The following is a 19637-nucleotide window of genomic DNA, read 5'->3' as shown; positions in this document are numbered from 1 at the left end:
GCAGAACTTTGTCATGATGAATAATTCAGAGGTTGTAAAAATATATAATTATATTTGTTTTGCCATTTTAGAGCCTTGGGAAGAGCCAGCAGAAGAACTGGTGGATTTAAGCTTTCCATTTTTCAACTTGTCATTTCCAGTGAGGACAACAGACAAGTCTCCAGGTATTTGCTTGAAATGTCATACTCCGTAAGTTGAAGGAATTCAAAGAACTTTGTTCAAACTGCAGCGTTGCTTCTCGGTTTGACGGTTTATCTTTCCACTCGTTGTAAGTGAGAGGTTCATTCACAGATTAAACACAAAGTATCAGATGCTTTTTAGATCTTAGCCAGAGTTTTATTTTGTTGTTGTTTTTTTCCCCACTCCTAAGCTTCATCCAGATGGTTTGAGCTTGTTTGTGGTGGGCGGAGTTTTCCCCATCATCTGGCTCTGACCAATCAAAGCGTGCCTGTCTTCCCTAATGCAGTCATGTGGCAGACCAGCATGACTCAGTCTGCGCTTCATTAGCTAACTGTTTCCAGGCCATGTATTTATAACCACTCATCTAGCATGTGAACACTCTTTAAGATTGCAGGAGCCATATTTATCAGCTCAAGACTGGAATGAAGTTTGTGCATTTGGTTCATAAAGTTCTTTAACAATTATATATATATATTTTTTATGTATTTGTGAAGGTACATTATGTAATTGCTAAAAAATAAAAAATGTTTTTGAGTAGCCAGCCTTTGCCTGGACTAACTGAACCATAAAGCTTTGCTCACACAAGAATGTGTTCATTTCTGGAGCTAAAGATGGCAAAAATGAGGATGATTATGATTGTAGACATAATTTTGAGGCAATCCAAAAATCAGATTAACTGAAATCACTTTTTATCACCTTAGGAAGTAAATAAAGATGGACATATTATTATTTTAATTAATATTTCTTTCTCAAGGCTCATTTACTTTTTTTAAACTAGTTTTAGAAATGCTATTACAGTAATATTTACAGAAAATGTACAATCACTAAATATTTGTCTCATTTTCTTTGTTTTATTTATTTATTTGTGTTGTTTTGTTTATTATTTGTTTTATTTTATTTATTTAGTTGTTGCATTGTATTTTTGTTTATTCGAGTTTTGTTTTGTTTTTCATTTTAAATATTTACATCAAGTTTTTTGTGTTTTGTTTTTGTTTTATTCAGGTGTGTTTTGTGTTTTAATGTTTTTGTTTGGTTTGATTATTTGTGTGTTGTGTTTTCTTTTTGTGTTTTATTTTGTTTGCTCGTTTTGTTATTTTTTGTGTTGTTTCTTTTTTGTGTTGTATTGTTTTTTGTTTTGTTTATTTGTGTCGTGTTGTTTTTATTTATTTGTGCTTTGTTTTTTTTCAGTTTGCGGTTTTTTGTGCTGTGCTGTTTTGTTTTATTTGTGTTGTTTTGTTTTATGTTTTGTGTTGCATTTATTTTTGTTTTGTGTTGTTTTTTTTCTATTGTTTTATTTGTGTCTTGTTTTGTGTTTTTTTTGTGTGTGTGTGTGTGTTGTTTATTTGTTTAATGTTGTGTTGTTTTGTGTATGTGCGTGCATTGTTTTGTTTCATTTTTTTTGGTGTTTTGTTTCTGCCTCAGACTCATCATTACACCAGAACGGAAGCCTCGGACTGTTGATTTTGTTGGGTTTGTTTGCAGCGGTCATGGTGGCTGTGTTATTAACTATCATCACACTTCTACGGTAAAAATTGTACATTTATCTATATTTCATACAAACAGTTTGCAACAATTAGACAGAGACATGAGACTTAATTGTTCCCTTTATAGGGTCAGACAAAGAAAACAGGACAATGTGAAGAAACAAGAACTGGCTTCCATGGTGAAGATGAAGTCCATACCGATCTAAAGTAAGCTCTCCATTCTGACATTCCCTCCGTCTGCTGTTCTGGCAACTGGCCCATCTCAGTTTAAACAGTTTGGAAGAGAAAGCATGCTAAACGATCCATTTAGGGCTACTATGTTGATACTTTGAATATATCATTGGTTGGCTGTCCTCTATTTTTAGAGAACAAACTCAGTCAAACAAAACCAACTAGACTTTTCCTTAGATTCAAGAATATCCGTTCTGAATGGAAACCATCAAAAGGTCACATACACACTACAAAAGACAGCATATAATTGTGGGAGTGAATTGTTTCCACATTGATGGTTTCGGGTGTGTATGGAATATAATAATCACTGCTGATGCTTGACATTAGAAATGTTTTGGCATCTCGCGGCTCTGAACAAGAAACAGCTTAATCCGATAATTCTGAATAAGTAATATTAGCGACTTGAGATGTTTTATCGTTTGTAAACCGCGGTCAACAGGCGAATGTGTTGTTTATGTTGTTGTTGAGTCGCTGCTTTTAAATAGCGCACTCTGTCTGTAGCGTAGTTTAATGTGGTTTGCAGATAGACCGCAGGACTGGTGTGGAGACAGTCATTTACAAACGAGTCAAGACAAATACCTCGGTTTCTGTATTTATTTAGCATCCTACCTGAGACAAGTTGTTCAAAATAACAATAACACAAATAACTTAACTTTAAGTGATTCAAATTTAAAGAGTGAACGCATTGTAGAAATGGCTCATTCTGAACGTTAACAAAAGGGGCGGAGCTTAGTGAGTGCCATGGGACTGAATTTACATAGGAATGGTTTTATCTATGATTGATATAAATTGGTTTTGCTGGTGTTGTATGAATGAGGTTGTATGTGAGTACAGGAGTGACAATCATATTTAGCTCATATAAAAACCGTGAAGCTATTGATTAGAACAAAAACTGTGGTTTATAGCACACGATCCATTTCTGGTAATAGCTAACTTACAGTCTACTTTATATGAGCTTTGAATGTTGTAAATTAGTCTAGCAAAAAACTGAAGACGGAGACGTCAACAGCATCTGTTCACTTTGAACTTTGTGACTTTCATTCGTCTTTAGATCTGAATTAGTGACTCAAGTGGGAAAATGTGAAGATGTAAACATGATGATTTATATGAGAGACTTCTGCTATATATTAGCCTGTAATCTTCCTGACTCTCCCACATGATGTAATAATTAATAGTTGAATGAAAATTAACATTGTCATTATTTACTCACTCTCATGTCATTCCAACTATGTATGCTGTCATTTATTTATTTTTTAAATAAAGCAGCATTCATGCTTCATAAAACACGAGGGAGGATAATTAATTATAAAATGTGTAATTTTGCATGAACTGTTCTAATTTTTGGTCTATTTTATTCTATTTTATTGATTATTATTATTATTATTATTTTATTACAAGTGTTAGGACAATATAAATATTATGTTCAAAGCAAATACAAAATACACTACCATTCAAAAGTTTGAGGTCAGTAAGATTTGTTTTAATGTTTTTGAAACAAGACTCTTCTGCACATCAAAGCTGTATTTATTTGATCAAAAATACAGTAAAATTGTGAAATAATATTACAATTTAAAATGACTTATTTCTATTTGAATATATTATCAAATGTAATTTATTCCTGTGATCAAAGCTGTATTTTCAGCATCATTACACCAGTCTTCAGTGTCACATGATCCTTCAGAAATCAGTATAATATGCAGATTATTATCAAAATGGAAAACTGTTGTGCTGATAAATATTTTTGTGAAAACCATAATACATTTAAAGAACAGCATTTACTTTACATAGCAATCTTTTGCAATGTTATAAACTGTACTTACTGTAACTTTCTATGAATTTAATGCATCCTTACTGAATAAAATACGAATTTCATATATATATTAACTGACCCCAAAATATTGAACTCTAGTTTTGTTTTTTTCACATTGTGTTTTGCTACAGTATGTTGCTCTAAAATCATATTGTTGTTTACCTCTAGATTTGGGAAGTTGGCCGTCTCCAGTTCGGCCCTCATAGGGCATCAGTATAGGGAATCAGCACCACTGTCAGACTCCATTACCCACAATCCACCTCTCCTCTCGGCCTCTCAGAGGATGGGCTCTGAGTCCCGTGAACTGTGAACATGTACAGTCTCCAATGTAGCACAATGCAATGGAAAAACACAAGGATTTCCTTCCTCCCTTTCTCAGCAAATTCTTGGACGATGAAAAACATATTTTTGTATTGCTCTTTTCCTTCTGATATTCCCCGCGCTCCACTGGACTCCACTTCTGACACACGCAGTGCTGTGAAAGGCTCAGCATTTGGCTGGACACGCGCAGCATATGGGGCATTACGGAGAAAGTGGCGAAAAAGACACTCTGTAACCTTTAGACAGCTGCTATCGTTGGAAGACAGAAGGTTGGCTGTCTCGGCGCTCCAGCGAAGGAAGCGTGGTCTTTCTGGGGAGAGACAAAGACTGCTTTGTCTTTCTTCCTGCGAGATTTCTTCACAGAAAGCGCCGCTCAAAACAGGTGGACACATCTGCAGTTGATTGGCTTCGTCTGGTTAGTTCCCAGCCAGATGTGGCATCTAAAGCATCGAGTTCTCGGTAATAAACTCCTGTAAAATGCATTTCATCATAACATCAGCCTCGGAGTTCATTTCTTGACAGTAAACGCCAGCGAAGGCTACGAACTCGCAACTTTGGGTGAGCTGGTGTTCAACAAAACAGGACTTCAATGTGATAAAAGCAGTTTCTCTGGACTTCTTCGGCATTTTCTCTGCATTGAATCGAGACATGAATGTAAATCAGTCTTACGGTGTCACATTTGTAAGGTCATTAAAGCTGATTGTTTCTATGTTGAAGCTAGTAGATATTCACGATACTAAATTCTATTGAAGCTCATATAAAATGATATTGTTATACATTTATGCAGTTATATTGTATAGTATACAGCATACTGTTCTGTTGTACATTGCTCTCCAGTGACATAAAGCTCGATGCATGCGTTTTTGTAATTTTTTAAATGTATGATTTTATTGAATTATAAATTTTAGTATGCATATCCTTCCTATAGGTACAAACAAACAAAAATAAGGAACGGTGTCCAAAGAAATACATAAAGTGGTTAATGTCAAGTCTGGAATATGTATCTATGGAAACGTGTTTTTTTTATCCATGGGAAACAGTAAATGTGATTTTTTTTTTTATCTCGCAATGTTTTTTTTTTTCGCAACTGATTTTTTTCCCCTTCACAATTCAAAGTCTACATTTTCACAATTTTCTCTAAATAATAATAAAAAAAGAGATATGTTATATCTCACAATTGCAACTTCTTGGAACTGAAGATATCTCCCAATTCTGATATTTTATTTATTTATCAGAAGTGGGAGTTTATATCTTACAATTCTGTTTATAAATCGCAATTCTAACTTTATAAAGTATCACAAGTCTAAATTGTGAGATATAAACTCAAACTCAGATTTGTGAGGGAAAGAATGAATTAATAAATAAATATATATATTTTTCCTATCACTGGAAAAAAAAAACTTCTATAGGTACCTTTTTTTTTTTTTTTTTTTTTTTTTTTATCAAATGCTATTCTTTATATCACATTCAAAACAAAGTAAAAATTCCTATTCTGGTTTTTTCACCAGATTATATATTCTATATTCATCTGGGTTTCTTGTTGATAACAGTAAAGACCAAAAGTTCAACTAAAAACAGTTTTTTGCAAAGATGTCACTGTGATTATTTCTTCTTGATAATTCATTGAAGATGTTTGCCAGGTGTTTTTTTGTACATTTCTTCATGCATTTTTGCACCATTTGCTCATAACCTCTGCCGTTTGTGTGCCTTAACGTTTGAGCCTGTTTCACCAGCGAGATGATTTGTGTTTTTGTAGTATTCACATGGCACGTGGCCTATGAGATTGGTGCTCTGATAATACTTCACTTTAAGATTGAACAGTGAATCATTTACAGTATGCATAAATCATTTTCCAATGTCAGTCATATTTGAGACTATATTCTTGGTTTAGTCGGTCATATATTCTTCTTTCCCTGCTTTGATTAAAGTCGTCTTGCTTGTGACAGTATGTGTTAATTTAGGCTGAACTTTGGATTTGATTGACATGATGATCAGCAGCATCCAGTAAATCGCTGGTTCTCAACTGGTTTTGTTTCAGGACTCAGATTTTAGATGGGACGTCCAATGCAATACTTACCCTCATGTTGTGTTCCCGTCATTTTGACCTGGAAAGGATTTTCTTTTTCCCAAAAATGCTGCTTTAATGTTATTGCATTGGACTAAACTTGCTGACTTTGGGATTTATTTCCCACCCAAATTAAAAAAATGACCATCCTACAAAATATTGCTTATAAATGTATTGTTATTTTGTTATTGCCAAATATTGGATTCAATCTTTTTTGTTTCCTTTGTGTTTCTTTTTGCAACTGATTTGCTTGTAAACCTCATTGATCTGAGCTTATGCATCAGCGTATGATTGAATCAGTTTTTGAGTGAATATTGCCAAAATTATCCACAAATAATGGACTCAAAAAACTGCATGAGCCAGATCAACAAGACCTGCTACGAGCGATCATTTCCAAAAAGAAATGTCAAGCCTGTGCTGATTGAAAGAAAACAAATTGATAAAAAGGTGGAATCCAAAATTTGGCAAGCATTTTATTTTATTTATTTTTTGGTCAGCAATTTATTTTTATTTTTTTTTCAGTTTTAATTTTTTTTTTTTTTTCAGTTTTAAATGTTTTTTTTTTTTTTTAATTAATTAATTTTATTTTTAACAGCATAAGGCCTAAATTGTAGAATAATTTATAAGCATTTAAAATAATAATAATAATCAGAAATTAAATTTTTCCCCCCAGTTTAAAATTTTTACTTTATTTTTACTTACATTTATTGTTTTGTTTTACAATGGCCTAAATTGTTTATCACACAAAGTAAACAACAATTCAAATATGGAAATGTTTTAATATAGCCATAAACTGCTCAGGCACAACAACACACAAAATATTAACTTCCCTATGCGTTGGGAGCCATAAAAATAAACTACACTAATTGTTTAATATATATTTTATTTTTCATTGTGTGCCATGCAATTTGGTAACTAATTAAGCTAGCGTCTTGTGATTACGATATGCACAATTGTACGGTTTTGTTGGATCTAATTTATGGCATTCAGCACGTTTGAGTCATGACCAGTTGAGAACGGCTTCAGCAAAGCATCTGAACACTGTAATACGCTGAAAATATCTTCTTACGGCTGATTTCTCTTTATTTTTAGACCTCTGTGGTATGATTCCATCTGTAAACGCACTCATTAACGGCTGTGTGTTACAGTCACTCCACACTGACCATTAAGTGTTGCATCAGAGAAATTCAATCTGGCGCTGAAAGAACCTGATGCACGATTCCAGAAAAGCCAACCAAAGCAAACAAGCCAATCGATCAGCAATCGTCTGTTACTGGCAGGACGGAGACACTTTAAACTTCAAGCAGGACAGGTTCTTGGAGTTAAATTGCGTATATTTCCCGCATAATCTCTGCATTTTTTATAACGTTGCATGATGTCAAATCCAGATGTATTCATTAGATTGGACTACTGTTGCCAAGGTGAACACAAAGGCGTCTGCAGTAAATGTACATAGTATATTTTTGCTGTACAACATTGCTGTTTTATTACTCCTGTCTATATTTTTGTGAAATAAAAGTTATTTTATCTGAAGAAAAGGACTTTGTTGTCAGCTCGGTGACTGATCTCTTCGCTAATATCGTCTGTTTGTTTGCAGTGGAAAATTCAGCAAGTCGCTTCCAATCATTCGCACAGATTTACAAATATTGAATCATGAAAATCAGGCCGGGGATTTAGTAGCTTGTTGAATTTATACAGCTAAAGTACTGTTACTCGGCCAAGGCTCTGGTGAAATATATACCTCCAATATTTGAGCCATTTGCAGTCTGTGGGGATTTACACGTTATTTTGACTTAAATCACATAATCCTAATATTTACATGTTCATCTCAATCATTTATGCTGCAGATCAAGATGTGGATTATGGGGTTTCAAACAATGTCAGTGACTGCATCAGGTAAAGTTTGGCCATCTGGGCAATGGATTAAAGCCGGTGGGATACAAAAAAGGCTTTTTTTTCCCCCTAAAGGATTTAAGGGAACGTAAAAGTCCTGTTAAAGTCCACTAATTTAATTAATTAGTTATTATTAATTAAAAATATTTCACCTTTATTTTTTTCTCAATTATAGAACTCACTAAATGTTGTCTTAACATATTTATTAAATAGCCGTGATCATATTAATCTTAGCTTTTCATTATGTTAAATTATTAATTTGTTATTATTAGTTACCGTTGTTATAATTATCATCATTTTTTTTTTGTCTTCAGATAATATAAATCTGAAACTGTTTGTGGACAACAGGATATTTAGATTTTCTTACATAATTATTGTCTTTTTTTTTTTATTGAGGGATTTGTGGACATACTTAATAATAAAACTTACATTTCCTGAACAGTCTGTAAATTACATTTCAAACATAATTATTAATCTATAGGTTGAGCGTAATAATTGAATATGACTTCATAATTTATGACCATTACGCCATTCATTAAAGATATAGTTCAAGCAAAAATGAAATTCTGTTATCATTTCCTCACCCTCATGTTGTTGTATTTTGATGAACCCCCAACACTGAGACGTTTCTTTTAAAAGATCTTGTTTGACAGAATAAAATCAGGTTTGGAATGACATGAGGGTGAGTAAACAACAGAATGTTCCTCTTTGGATAAACGATCCCTTTAATAATAGACTGTATGATGCAGCATCCCTGTACTGAACTCATCTCTAGATCTTACAGTTTAGCAGGAAATGCACGCTGCTCTTCCCCTACTATTACCTTGACTTAATCATGATTTTTATTTATTTTTGTTCCCTAAATGAATGCCTGGCAAGACAATGGCATTTTATAAAGCAGTATATAAAGCAGAGCTTCATTATGGCTTCAAAGTGGAAAGAATCAGAAGCAAGAAAACAAAGAAAGCTGCTGAAACAGAAGTGCATGTGTAACTTTAGTGATAGTTTTCAGAAATAAATAATGCTTCCAGTCATTTCTTGACTGTGCATCAACACCCACATTATTGACAAATCGACATTATGTTAAAAAAAGCATATAAATAAAATATTTACAATAACAGTTAAAAAAGGAATTTATAAAGGCTCATGAATAGTCTGTCTACAGCTCCCTCTGCAGGTTTGGAAAGGCCTCTAAACTGCTTTAATCATTAGGTATCAAACCAAAATATAACTTAACATTGCTTCCCTTATTAGCATGACAAATTAATAAATGCACAACTCTATCATTGCTTCTGAAAATAAGCATATAAGCACACAAGCTTCCTTTAAAAGATCTTGTTTGACAATTTATATTCCTAAAAAACATTATAATGATGGACATTAGTTTTGTGGCCATTGACCAAACTAACATTTCTGAAATTGGATGGATAGTGAATGTAGACAAAATGTGGCAACAAGATAAAAAATGATTTAATTTACCATTTTTAGGCAGAGTATATCCCTGTACGATAGTGAAAATATCCAAAACATTTAAGTGGCACTATACATATGCAATACTAAATCAACTATACATAGTAACACTAATATTGAACAATGTCTGATTTAATTTGACCTGAAAAAAAGCCAACGTGGATATTTAGTCCAAGATCTGTAGCCCAACATTAGTTTGAACACATTTTGTCTTTGCGGCTGGTAACTTAACACCAATTTTATTTATTAAAACAACTATGGCGGCACACAACCGAATAAAAAACTAAATTAAAGAAATAGTTGACTCAAGAATGAACAATTGCTTAAAATGTACTAACGCACAGCTCATCAAAGATGTAGAGGAGTTTGTTTCCTCATCAGATTTGGAGAAATGTAGCTTTCCATCACTTGCTCAGCAATGGATGCTCTGCAGTGAATGGGTGCCGTCAGAATGAGAGTCCAAACAGCTGATCAAAACATCTCAATAATCCTCACCACTTCATCAATTATCATCTTGAGAAGTGAAAATAAATCAATCAGGATGTTTCTCATATTTTAAACTGTTGCTTCACGTATTCCAGTGAAAAGTCATCTTGTCTGAATCAGGAGAGAAATCTGCAGATCAAGCGGTTTACAAGCCAAAACAAATATGTTGGTAGATTTTGATGTAAGATGACACTGGAGGAAGCGTTATTATGGATTATAGACTAATATTTTGCCCATAAGTAACAGTTGAAAGTTAAAATGTCTTAATTTGTTTTTTTTTTTTACAAAGACACAGCTTTTGGCTTCACAAGAGGTTCAGTGATGGACTGGAGTGATGTTTTTATCAGCTGTTTGGACCCGTTCACTGCAGAGCATCCATTGCTGAACAAGTGATGTCATGCTACATTTCTCCAAATCTGATGAGGAAACAAACTCACGTGCATCTTGTATGGCATGAGGGTGAGTTACACTGCAGGGTGTATACAAAGACACTTAATAACAGAAATAAAGCTTAAGTCGGCAAGTCATATTTACAGTTATTCCAAAGCCTGCGGCTAAAAAGGCAGCAATAATCTTTTGTAACAAAAGAAAGTATTTCCATTTTCCATACCATTTTAAAAAGTTTATACTTAAGGACTTTTCCAAGTGAAACTAGACCTACCAGTGTTTTTTCTGCTTTTTAAATACACTACAGAAAGAATAATGTCCTTCAAGTACACCTACAGTGATCCTCAACTGCAAATACACGAGCACAAAGACCATCAACACATCCATTCTCAATGCCTATTCCTGGACGCACGACACATCATGAATCCAGCCTGGTGTCTGTGGCTTCCTTCGGAAAATAAACACAATAAAATGGCATTATTTGAATAGACAAGCCTATACCACTACGCTAAATGTTACAACACAATGCTGAAGGTTTTAAAGGTAGTAAGAGTGAAAGCAGACCAACTAAACTAGGGCTGGGCGATAATATCCAACATTCACATCCATTTTGTTGGTGATATAAATGACCGCACTAGTTTTTAAAGCACTTTTTATTTAGCTATTAAATATGTTATTAGGAGGGCAAAAGATTTCCTTGCACAGATTTCGCAACAGGTTCACGTTTGTCACGTGACCATTGAAAATGGTCCCTTTTGCCAGAATTTCACTAATATGACCACACAATCTTAAATTAGAAAGTGAATTAATTCACAACTATAAATTAGCAATGTGTTTTGTTTGTTCATCACTCAAACGTCTTGCGTTTTAGTATGTTGTTTATTACTGTTATATATTGATGCATACGAACAAGTTATTAGATGTTAACAATCATTAAATATTATCTACTTGGCAACAATGAAAATTTAAACCCAGTTCAGCAAATATAGAAATTATATTTTCAAAATGAACTCCATTTTTAACCATATTTCATATATAGAAAACTAATTCAGAGTATATACTAGAGCATAGAGTACACTTACTTGTTCTGAATTATTTTTTATTATTAAATATTGCCACAACACTGCAAAATAGAGATACAATTTTAATATAATTTCTCGATTTGCTCTGTAATGGATTTTTATATCAAATATATATATAGCATATTGTACAAAAAGGCTGCAAAATATATATATATTTTAATTAATTTATTTTAGATCGCCCAACCCTAATCTACATCATGCATATTAAAATATTCAGTCTTCACAGTAAACACAACCTGATTTCACACTGATACCTGAATGACCACAGTAGTTAAAAGTATCAAACGTACGGCCAATCTCTCAAGGAATAAGGACGAATTATGTTGGAATGGCAATGAGGCAGAGAAGAGCTAATGGAAATATTTCCAGTGCCAAATTTTTGCTGGGAAAAAAATAAATAATTGAATAAATAAAGAGCCCACAATCAAGCCAGTGTTTCAGACGTCGATGGCGACGCCGTGTTTGGTGGAGATCATGTCTCTGGTGCCGGTCAGATACATGAGCACCGAGCACAGGTGAGGGAAAGTGGCTGTGATGGTGACATACAGCCAGTAAGAGATGGGTGCCGTGTTTCCAAACGGATACACCCAGAGACCACGCCGAACGCCGTCGCGGATGTGGTGTGACGCCAGCGAGATGAACAGCATCCAGGGCAAGGAGCACCAGGAGTCCTTGAGCCGGCAGGCCCACATGAGGAGACGCAGGGAGAAGCAGAGCGCTGGGATCAGGGTGGAGCAGTGCAGCGGAGGCCTGTGCGGCAGATTCACAGCAGCCTGCACAAGTACACAAACTTCAGTTAAAACGGCAAGTTTTTAACATGCACTGATCTATGTGACAATCACTTTAGAGCTTTAAATCACTGATGCCATTGCAGAAATGCATTATTTGTAATCAGCCATTATCATTTTATTCTAGGGCAGCACAATTAATCAAAATGAAAATCCCAATCGCGATAAGGCAAAAGTTGCGATTGTCATGCATATCTTGTCAGGGAAGCACGGTTCTGTGATCAGTAGTAAGTCTCCATTCGAAGGCTAAAGGGCGCTCTCACGTGGAAACTACAAATATGGTTTGGCTTATCATAATTTTATTAGTGCAGTCAAACGATTAATCTGACGATGGGCAATTGAATTATTAGAAAAATAATGCACACCTGAGGTGGTGATGTGGCCACAGCGCAAATTATTTATTACCCGGAGTCAATTATTCCACTTATACCTCAAGACATCGATCAGATGATATATTTCAAGGCATCCATCCTAGGGATGTATCGATCCGATACTCAGAATCGGTATCGGCTCCGATACGGTCATTTTCTGCGGATCGGGTATCGGTCAGACGAGACCGATCCAAATCCGATATTGTGCGTATACTATTGTGTTATTGTTAAGCCCCACGAAAGGCACAAAAACATTAGAAAGCACCATAAAGTTTCCGTGCACTATATTTCAAGTGTTCTGAAGCTGTTCCATAGTTTAATCTGAGGTACAGATGAATATTTAAGTCTTTAAATTCAAGTTCAGGTAAACTCTTCTCTCCGCCGCGGCTGTCTGTCATCCTCCATTCAGCGATCAAACTGCGTGTCGCGTTCGGTTACTACAGTCAAACTCTCTTCAAGAGCGCACCGTTACTGAGGTTTAAAACTGTTAAAAGAAAAGGCTTAATAAACTTTTTCATTTGTATTTTTCATTAAAATTATGTTATCTATATGTAGTAGATTGTGTTTAACACACAAAAGAGTAACACACACAGAAGTATAGAAATTCTACATCGATTTAAAAAAACTGTGCTGGTATCGGATTGGATCGGTATCGGCAGATACTCAGAATTTTCAGGATCGGTTCTGAAAAAATGGTATCGTTGCATCCCTAATCCGTCCGATTTTTGTACTTAAAACACTACTGGGAGTAGGATTAGTTTCTTCCGCATCTCATCCAACGCCTCTGTTGCTAATTCCAAAACATCCTTTTAGACCTAGTAACGAGGCTTAAACCGTTGATAGCAGAGTATGTGTAGAGTATGTGCTTTGCGTACATAAAACAATTTTGTGGCAAAACATGGAAATAATCTCTCATTTTTATCCTATTGCTTACTATATTTATTTTGGCCAGTGCCATTGTGGGTTTTGGTTATTTTGCTGTTGTAAGCTGTAAGGACCTTTGAAATAACTATCATTTGGTGAAGTGATATTTACATGTAATGCGTTTCCCTGAAAATAATTGCACAGCTTAGAATGTTGGTCAGCCAATCAGATTAAAGCACTTTGAGCAGCACCGCGCAGACGATCAGTGTATGACACCAAAGTACCGCGAGAGTGATTCGAAAGCATGCGTAGCCGTCGTTATATATAGATCAGTGGGAGCCGTCGGTTCTGTGTAGCTCAAGCGGTGCTTTGATGTTATACAACGATCGTTCTGCGTGCACAGTGCCGCTGCATTAGATATACGTTTAAAGCCATAATATCAAATTGCAATCGTAACTACTAAAATGTGTGTTTTTTTTTTTAATTGTGACAGTCGGTATATTAAGTGTATCATTCAACTTTTTCCCATGGTCTAGAGTTAAAAAAACAAATCGCAACACATAGTAATATCGATTCACAATACTTGTGGAATCTAAATTCTTTAAAAAAATTATAAAAATCGCAACACATATCGTATCAGCACCCAAGCATCGTGATCGTATCAAATCAGGAGGTAGGTGTATCATCCCATCCCTACAGAACACACATATATTATGTAACCAAAAACTTTTATTTTGGATTAGGGCTGTGCGATATATCGAACATGATGATCATGCGCATCTCGTCAGTAAAGCCGGCTCCGTGATTAGCAGTAAATCTCCATCACCTGCTTTCAAATGGAGCAGCATTTACTACACAGAGCCGTAGTTCACTGACAAGCTATGCAACAGCTGTCATTTTCGCAGATCCAAATTAAAATGCTTTTTTTTTAGCAAAACAATCAAGATGTAATCTGTCTCAAGTCACAGAAATATTAAAAATACCTTATATATAGCCTAAAACACAAATATTGGGTTGAACAACTGGGAGCATTCGAGTCAAAAAGTTGAAAATCACTGGTCTTAGACACTCTCCAGTTCCTAAAACAACTGATTTAATCATTGAAACACTAAAATAATGAGTAAATAAATAAAAAGGCTCGCATTTTGAATTATTCTGAATCTGAACTCACTGAATCAAGAGCGATTATTGAATTAATAAAAATCTTTCGTTTTTCATTCCACAGAAGAAATTCAAGTACGTTTGGAATTGCATGAGGTCAGATAATGATGACTGCTTTTTCTTTTTGGGTGAAATATCCATTTAAGGTCCATCAGTATTATTACTGATTTGTTGTTCATATGATAAAAGGTACACCAGTTTTAAATAATGTACATTTACAATTCCATTTACATTGTACATTACAATTTACTGCCATCTCACTAACAAAGAGTCTGATGATGAAACACGGTTGCGCTTGCTGGTTAAAATAAATCTATTCATAAATGTTTCAATTTGAACCTTTTGAATCTTCCTTGGCATTTTTGCAAGCCAGGCTTGGACATGAAATCATCATGCAATCATCTTTTTTTTTATTTGAAATTTTGCAAATAAAAAAGGTCCCGTCAGAGATGTATAAAGCACAGCTCACACAGAAGCCAGCTTCAAACAAAACAGCTTTCTGTTGGTCACCACAGTGAATTTGCATGACCAACTTGAACACTGTGTGATGAAATCCTTTGCCCACAAGCAAATATTTCTGATTGTGTGGATTTGTACTGAACATAATTGATTTTACTCATATAACTTTGCCAAATTAAATGTTAAAAAGTTGTTAGATTAACATGACAAGTGACAAACAGAATCTGGTTGCTTTGTAGTTGGCTGTAATTGTATAAGGTATAAAAATATATATAGTGGTGTGAAAAAGTGTTGGCCCCCTTCCTGATTTTTATTTTGTATTTTTTTGCATGTTTGTCACACTTTAATGTTTCAGATCATCAAACAAATTTAAATATTAATCAAAGATAACACAAGTAAACACAACATGCAGTTTTTGAATGAAGTTCAATTACAGGTCAAAAAAGTTAATTACTGTCTATATAGGTTAGGTTTACTGCTTTACCTCTGACCCTGCCTGTTGAATTGTATTGATAGTTTTAATGTGCCGAAACAAAAGGCAAAAAAGTGCAATAATCAATTTTTAAATGTTAATAAAAGAAATTAAAAAGTCTCACATTGAGTGACAACGATCCAGCCATGTAGAAGTGGTCCAGGTCAATGATAGATGCCAGAAACCCAGCCAAGAAGACTTCATAGAAGTCACTTTTCTTCCTCAACCCGATGACGATGGCCCATGACCAGAGTCCAATGATGCCGTGGACGGCGTTATCGAGCACAGCCCTGAGCCACAGATGGTACTGGATGAAGGGGAGCGTCAGAAAATGGTCTGCGAGGAAGCAGAAAGCGCCCAGGCCGGCGCTGGCTAACAGAGAGGCAGTGCTGAAGGTCTGGAGCAGGGCCTGAGCTTTCTCAGTCTCCACAGCCAGGTTCAGGGGCATCGCCATGCCCAGAGATGAGGAGTCCAGCTTGGAGTAAAAGCCCCTCATCGCTGGCCTCTTCCATGGAGGGGTCAGCAGCCTGATCTGCTGGGAGACACAAACACACAAATTAAAGTGTGCTAATGTGATATTGTTTAATGTGCTTATGATAGCAGACAGTGCCCTAAAACTACTGACTAACAAACAGTGCAAACCATCACGAACACATCATCTTATCATGACTATGACATCTTCATTAAAGACATCAACAGATTAAACATTCATAAGAATATTAGTAACGGAATATACACAAACACTGACATATACGACGAAGATGTTTTCTAAAACAACCTAAATTTGAATAGAGAACGGCGACTAAACAAACAGGCGATGTGTAACTATATTATGTAACGCCAACAACAAAAACATTAAATATAAAATCATTGTATTAAAGTACAATGTCACGCGTGCTGTCGAGATAGTTCGCATGTAATGTTTTAAGTCTTGCAAAACTGCATTGCAATTGTGATTTTACGTTGAAATGAATACATAAATCAATATTATATTCGGACATCTTTGCCTAGCGAGGGTTATTCTTCCATATTAGCATTAGCTTGGCTGCTAACTAGCTCATCAGCTAATTCACTGCTCAATGTAATAGACTACATTTATTAGCCGAGACAACAGCACTCCGGTACTGTACTCACATGACCGCGGATAACATTAAATCACAATACTACTGTATTAACACAGACAGTCTCCTCACCTCATTTCATTTACCTCACCACCGGTCTGACAACGAACTGTTTGTTCCTTGGTGACTGCTTGCTTGATTCGCGAATCACTGAATCGGTTCCATTGAATTGATTCACGAGTCCAACTGAAACGACATCAACGCGCGTCAGGGGTAATCAATATAGTTATTACAATGTGTGAATAACTGGATATATACAGTAAATGCCATTGCTTCTTCAGTCAAATATGTTATTCTAGTAAAACATTTTGTTTTTTAGAGAAGTGAATTCTGGTAAACAATCATGAACAAATTTTAATTTTTATTTTCTTTTTTCTTTTTACAATGGGGTGTCTGAACTTCATTAACATACTACATCTGTTACGACAGGAGCAACTTCATCTTCATTAAGGGTAGTAAACTGCATAAAAGATTTGAGTTTAAGATGTTCAGGGTTTATTTCAGCTCCACTGAACCCAAGGTAATACATGTACTTTGTCACAGCTATGCTGCAATAAACATCTTCATCAAGATCTTCCACATCCTTATCATTTTTTACAATTCTGTTTCAAAGACTTTAGTTTGTTTCTCCTTGTTTTCCTGTTTCATTACTGTTTCCTTTACAATCTGTATTGCTCTCTTCTGTAACACATATATTTTCTATTTATGACCCCATATATCCACACAACAAGTCATGTATGGAACTATGACCATAATTTATAATCTACTGTAACACCCATACATTTATTCTCATACACTCTTTCTGTGTCTTCATTATTAATCCTAATTTTAGACTTTTTATTACTTAGCCGATTACTAAATATTATGCACTTTGTTTATCATCAAACCACTTTATAAGACTTAAATCCGATTTGCACTGTATTCAGTATAAATTCATGTCATCAGCAAACAAAACAATTTTAATTACTTTAGGCATTTTTCAATTCTCATTTATATACAGTACAAACAATTTGAGGCCTAGTACCGAACCTTGTGGGACACCAAAGGTGACTTTCGTTCAATTTCTTTGTTTCTTTGCGAAGCCGAAGTTGAAATTAATGATGATGAGAGCCTGGTAAAGCTGATTGACCAGTGTTTCCATAGTGCCTGGGTGGAGTGGATGATGTGCCCCTGCTGGACCCATATGGGGTTTAGTTTTAGGCAACACACACGCAGATGGTCGGTGAACCCATGTAGGAGCTTTATTGATAATCGGTTAAGTAACAGGTGAGTAGACTTATGGGATAGTTCACTCAAAAATGCAAATTCCTCCATTATCACCACTAAAGTCCAAACCCATAAGAATATATTTAATCTTTGAAGATATTTTTAATACTCTCCCATCCATTGAAATTCAATAAAAACATTAATGCAACATAAAGTATGAATCGCATACTACTCTTTGACTTGACTGAATAGTGATGAATGACAACAGCCGGTGGTAAAAGGAATCACATGGTTGGAAGAATGGATATCACTCTTGTAGAAGGACGATGAAGATGATCAGGGAGCAGAGAGGTCTATATCTTTCAAATGGAGACTAGACAATGACTGATTAATAATTCATAGTAACGGTTGGCCATAAAGACCTCAAGAAAAGAGAAAACTGTTTAAGTATTTGTAGTGGACCAACAGCCTACTGATCCACATTTAGACCCTCTTAAGCATCACTTAGCTGGATTTAGCCTATATAACATCAGGGGGTGAAGTCTTTAGTGTAATGTTACTGTGTTGTTGCCAGATCATTATGGCGATCATGGAAATGATGGTCTTTTTTTGCCTGCTATTATGGAAATTATAATTATTATTTTTTATTAGGAAAAATTATTTGGATTTGGATTTTTAAAAATAAAATAAATAAACAAATAGATACAATTTTATAAACACAAATACTTTGTAATGTTTAAACCAATAATTGTGTATAATAAACTGGTCCTTTAAATGGTTGATTTAACCATGGTGTAATAATCTTATACTTTATGTGTCTATGTCAATATACACACATTATGTCCTTGCTAACACATGGGAAATAAAAACAAAGATGCTGCCATCTACTGGAGAAATATTTGTTTTAAAAAAATCACATTGAAATCAAATTTATATATTCTGTTGTGGTCTTCTTTTTTTTTGCGATACTGTAAAATATATTGATTTGCCTAAAACAATAAATGCATATCAGGATACAACAAACTAAATGTTGTTCATTACTTAACATTTTAGTTATGATCAGAACCAGAAAGAACAAGTTATGCAACATTATAAATATATTTACCTATTATACATACATTTAGATAAATACAGTATTTGATTGTCACTTTTTCACAGTAGACCAATATGACAGGGTGAACTGAGGTTATTACAGTCCTTAAAAGAGACTAAGTGATCTTAGAGGATGTTAAGTAATTTAAACTGGTAAAAATCCTTGGGCCTGATAAGCACCGATTTGTAACCATTGTTGTTTCGTAATATTTAGTTTTTAAATGGGTGTAAATCATTATATACAAATCAAGTGATACAAACAGTGAATATAATATCATAATTAATACAATTAACACTGTAATTAAGGCTATGCCAACACTGGTCCGAAATGTAATCACATACAGACATGATCTAAGGCCAGATGAGATAACTGACCTGTCACACTGCCACAAGAAAAGTGCAATATAGTTAAAAGTAAACAAGGGGAAATTATGAATGGCCTAGTATTTTATAGAGCACTGCTGATCTCATCTGTCAGCACGGCCTTTGTGTGACTATGGGCTGATTGTTTTGTCTGGGCTTTTGTTTTACAGCAAGGGTGTGATTTCTGTAGCACATGTTCTACATTGTTTTTAAACGTGGCCTTGGTGAGAGGTATTTTGACGTCACTGTTCAGGACAAATGACTGATTATCTTCCTGGGACCAGCAAAACATGTTTTTGGGGCTTAGAATTTGAATAGTGTTTAAATAATC

General features: G+C 34.8%; 2 protein-coding genes across 6 annotated transcripts in view; one reads left to right on the top strand and one right to left on the bottom strand.

Annotated features, from left to right (window-relative positions):
- LOC306864564 (ciliary neurotrophic factor receptor subunit alpha-like) overlaps positions 1 to 6244 on the top strand; it is a 35766-nt gene extending 29522 nt beyond the window's left edge. Inside the window, exons 9-12 of the mRNA XM_079408661.1 lie at positions 72 to 164; positions 1603 to 1705; positions 1792 to 1871; positions 3874 to 6244. Coding sequence (XP_079264787.1) covers positions 72 to 164; positions 1603 to 1705; positions 1792 to 1870 — 275 coding nt within the window. The 3' untranslated portion in view covers position 1871; positions 3874 to 6244. The remainder of the gene's footprint in view (positions 1 to 71; positions 165 to 1602; positions 1706 to 1791; positions 1872 to 3873) is intronic.
- Positions 6245 to 8967: 2723 nt separating this feature from the next.
- Positions 8968 to 16797, bottom strand: LOC306864195 (transmembrane protein 267-like). 5 transcript variants are annotated; one of them, XR_013783756.1, is made up of 4 exons: positions 16718 to 16794; positions 15649 to 16056; positions 10345 to 12182; positions 8968 to 9881 (listed from the first exon to the last, which is right to left on the bottom strand). XR_013783756.1 is itself a non-coding variant. In XM_079407996.1 (3 exons), exons 2-3 carry the CDS (start codon positions 16018 to 16020, stop codon positions 11847 to 11849), a joined length of 708 nt encoding a protein of 235 aa, XP_079264122.1. In that variant the 5' UTR covers positions 16021 to 16059; positions 16718 to 16797; the 3' UTR covers positions 8968 to 11846. The 5 variants fall into 5 exon arrangements, 2 of the variants coding, with proteins under 2 accessions (XP_079264122.1, XP_079264123.1); XR_013783757.1 differs by having other exon boundaries at positions 9432 to 9827; positions 10378 to 12182; positions 15649 to 16059; XR_013783758.1 differs by having other exon boundaries at positions 9434 to 9827; positions 10378 to 12182.
- Between the last annotated feature and the right edge of the window lie 2840 nt (positions 16798 to 19637).

Source organism: Barbus barbus (genome assembly GCF_936440315.1).
Source record: "Barbus barbus genome assembly, chromosome: 45".
Lineage (NCBI taxonomy): Eukaryota > Metazoa > Chordata > Actinopteri > Cypriniformes > Cyprinidae > Barbus > Barbus barbus.
The sequence above is the reverse complement of the archived record's forward strand: the minus strand, read 5'-3'. Positions and strand labels throughout refer to the sequence as shown.

What these genes read in the sequence shown, in the direction of transcription:
- LOC306864195 (XM_079407996.1), bottom strand. Translation starts at nt 16,020, where the DNA reads ATGAGGGGCTTTTACTCCAAGCTGGACTCCTCATCTCTGGGCATGGCG. An exon ending in CTGGATCGTTGTCACTCAAT is followed by an intron (nt 12,183 to 15,648) that starts GTGAGACTTTTT and finishes GTACTTGTGCAG; the next exon opens with GCTGCTGTGAATCTGCCGCA.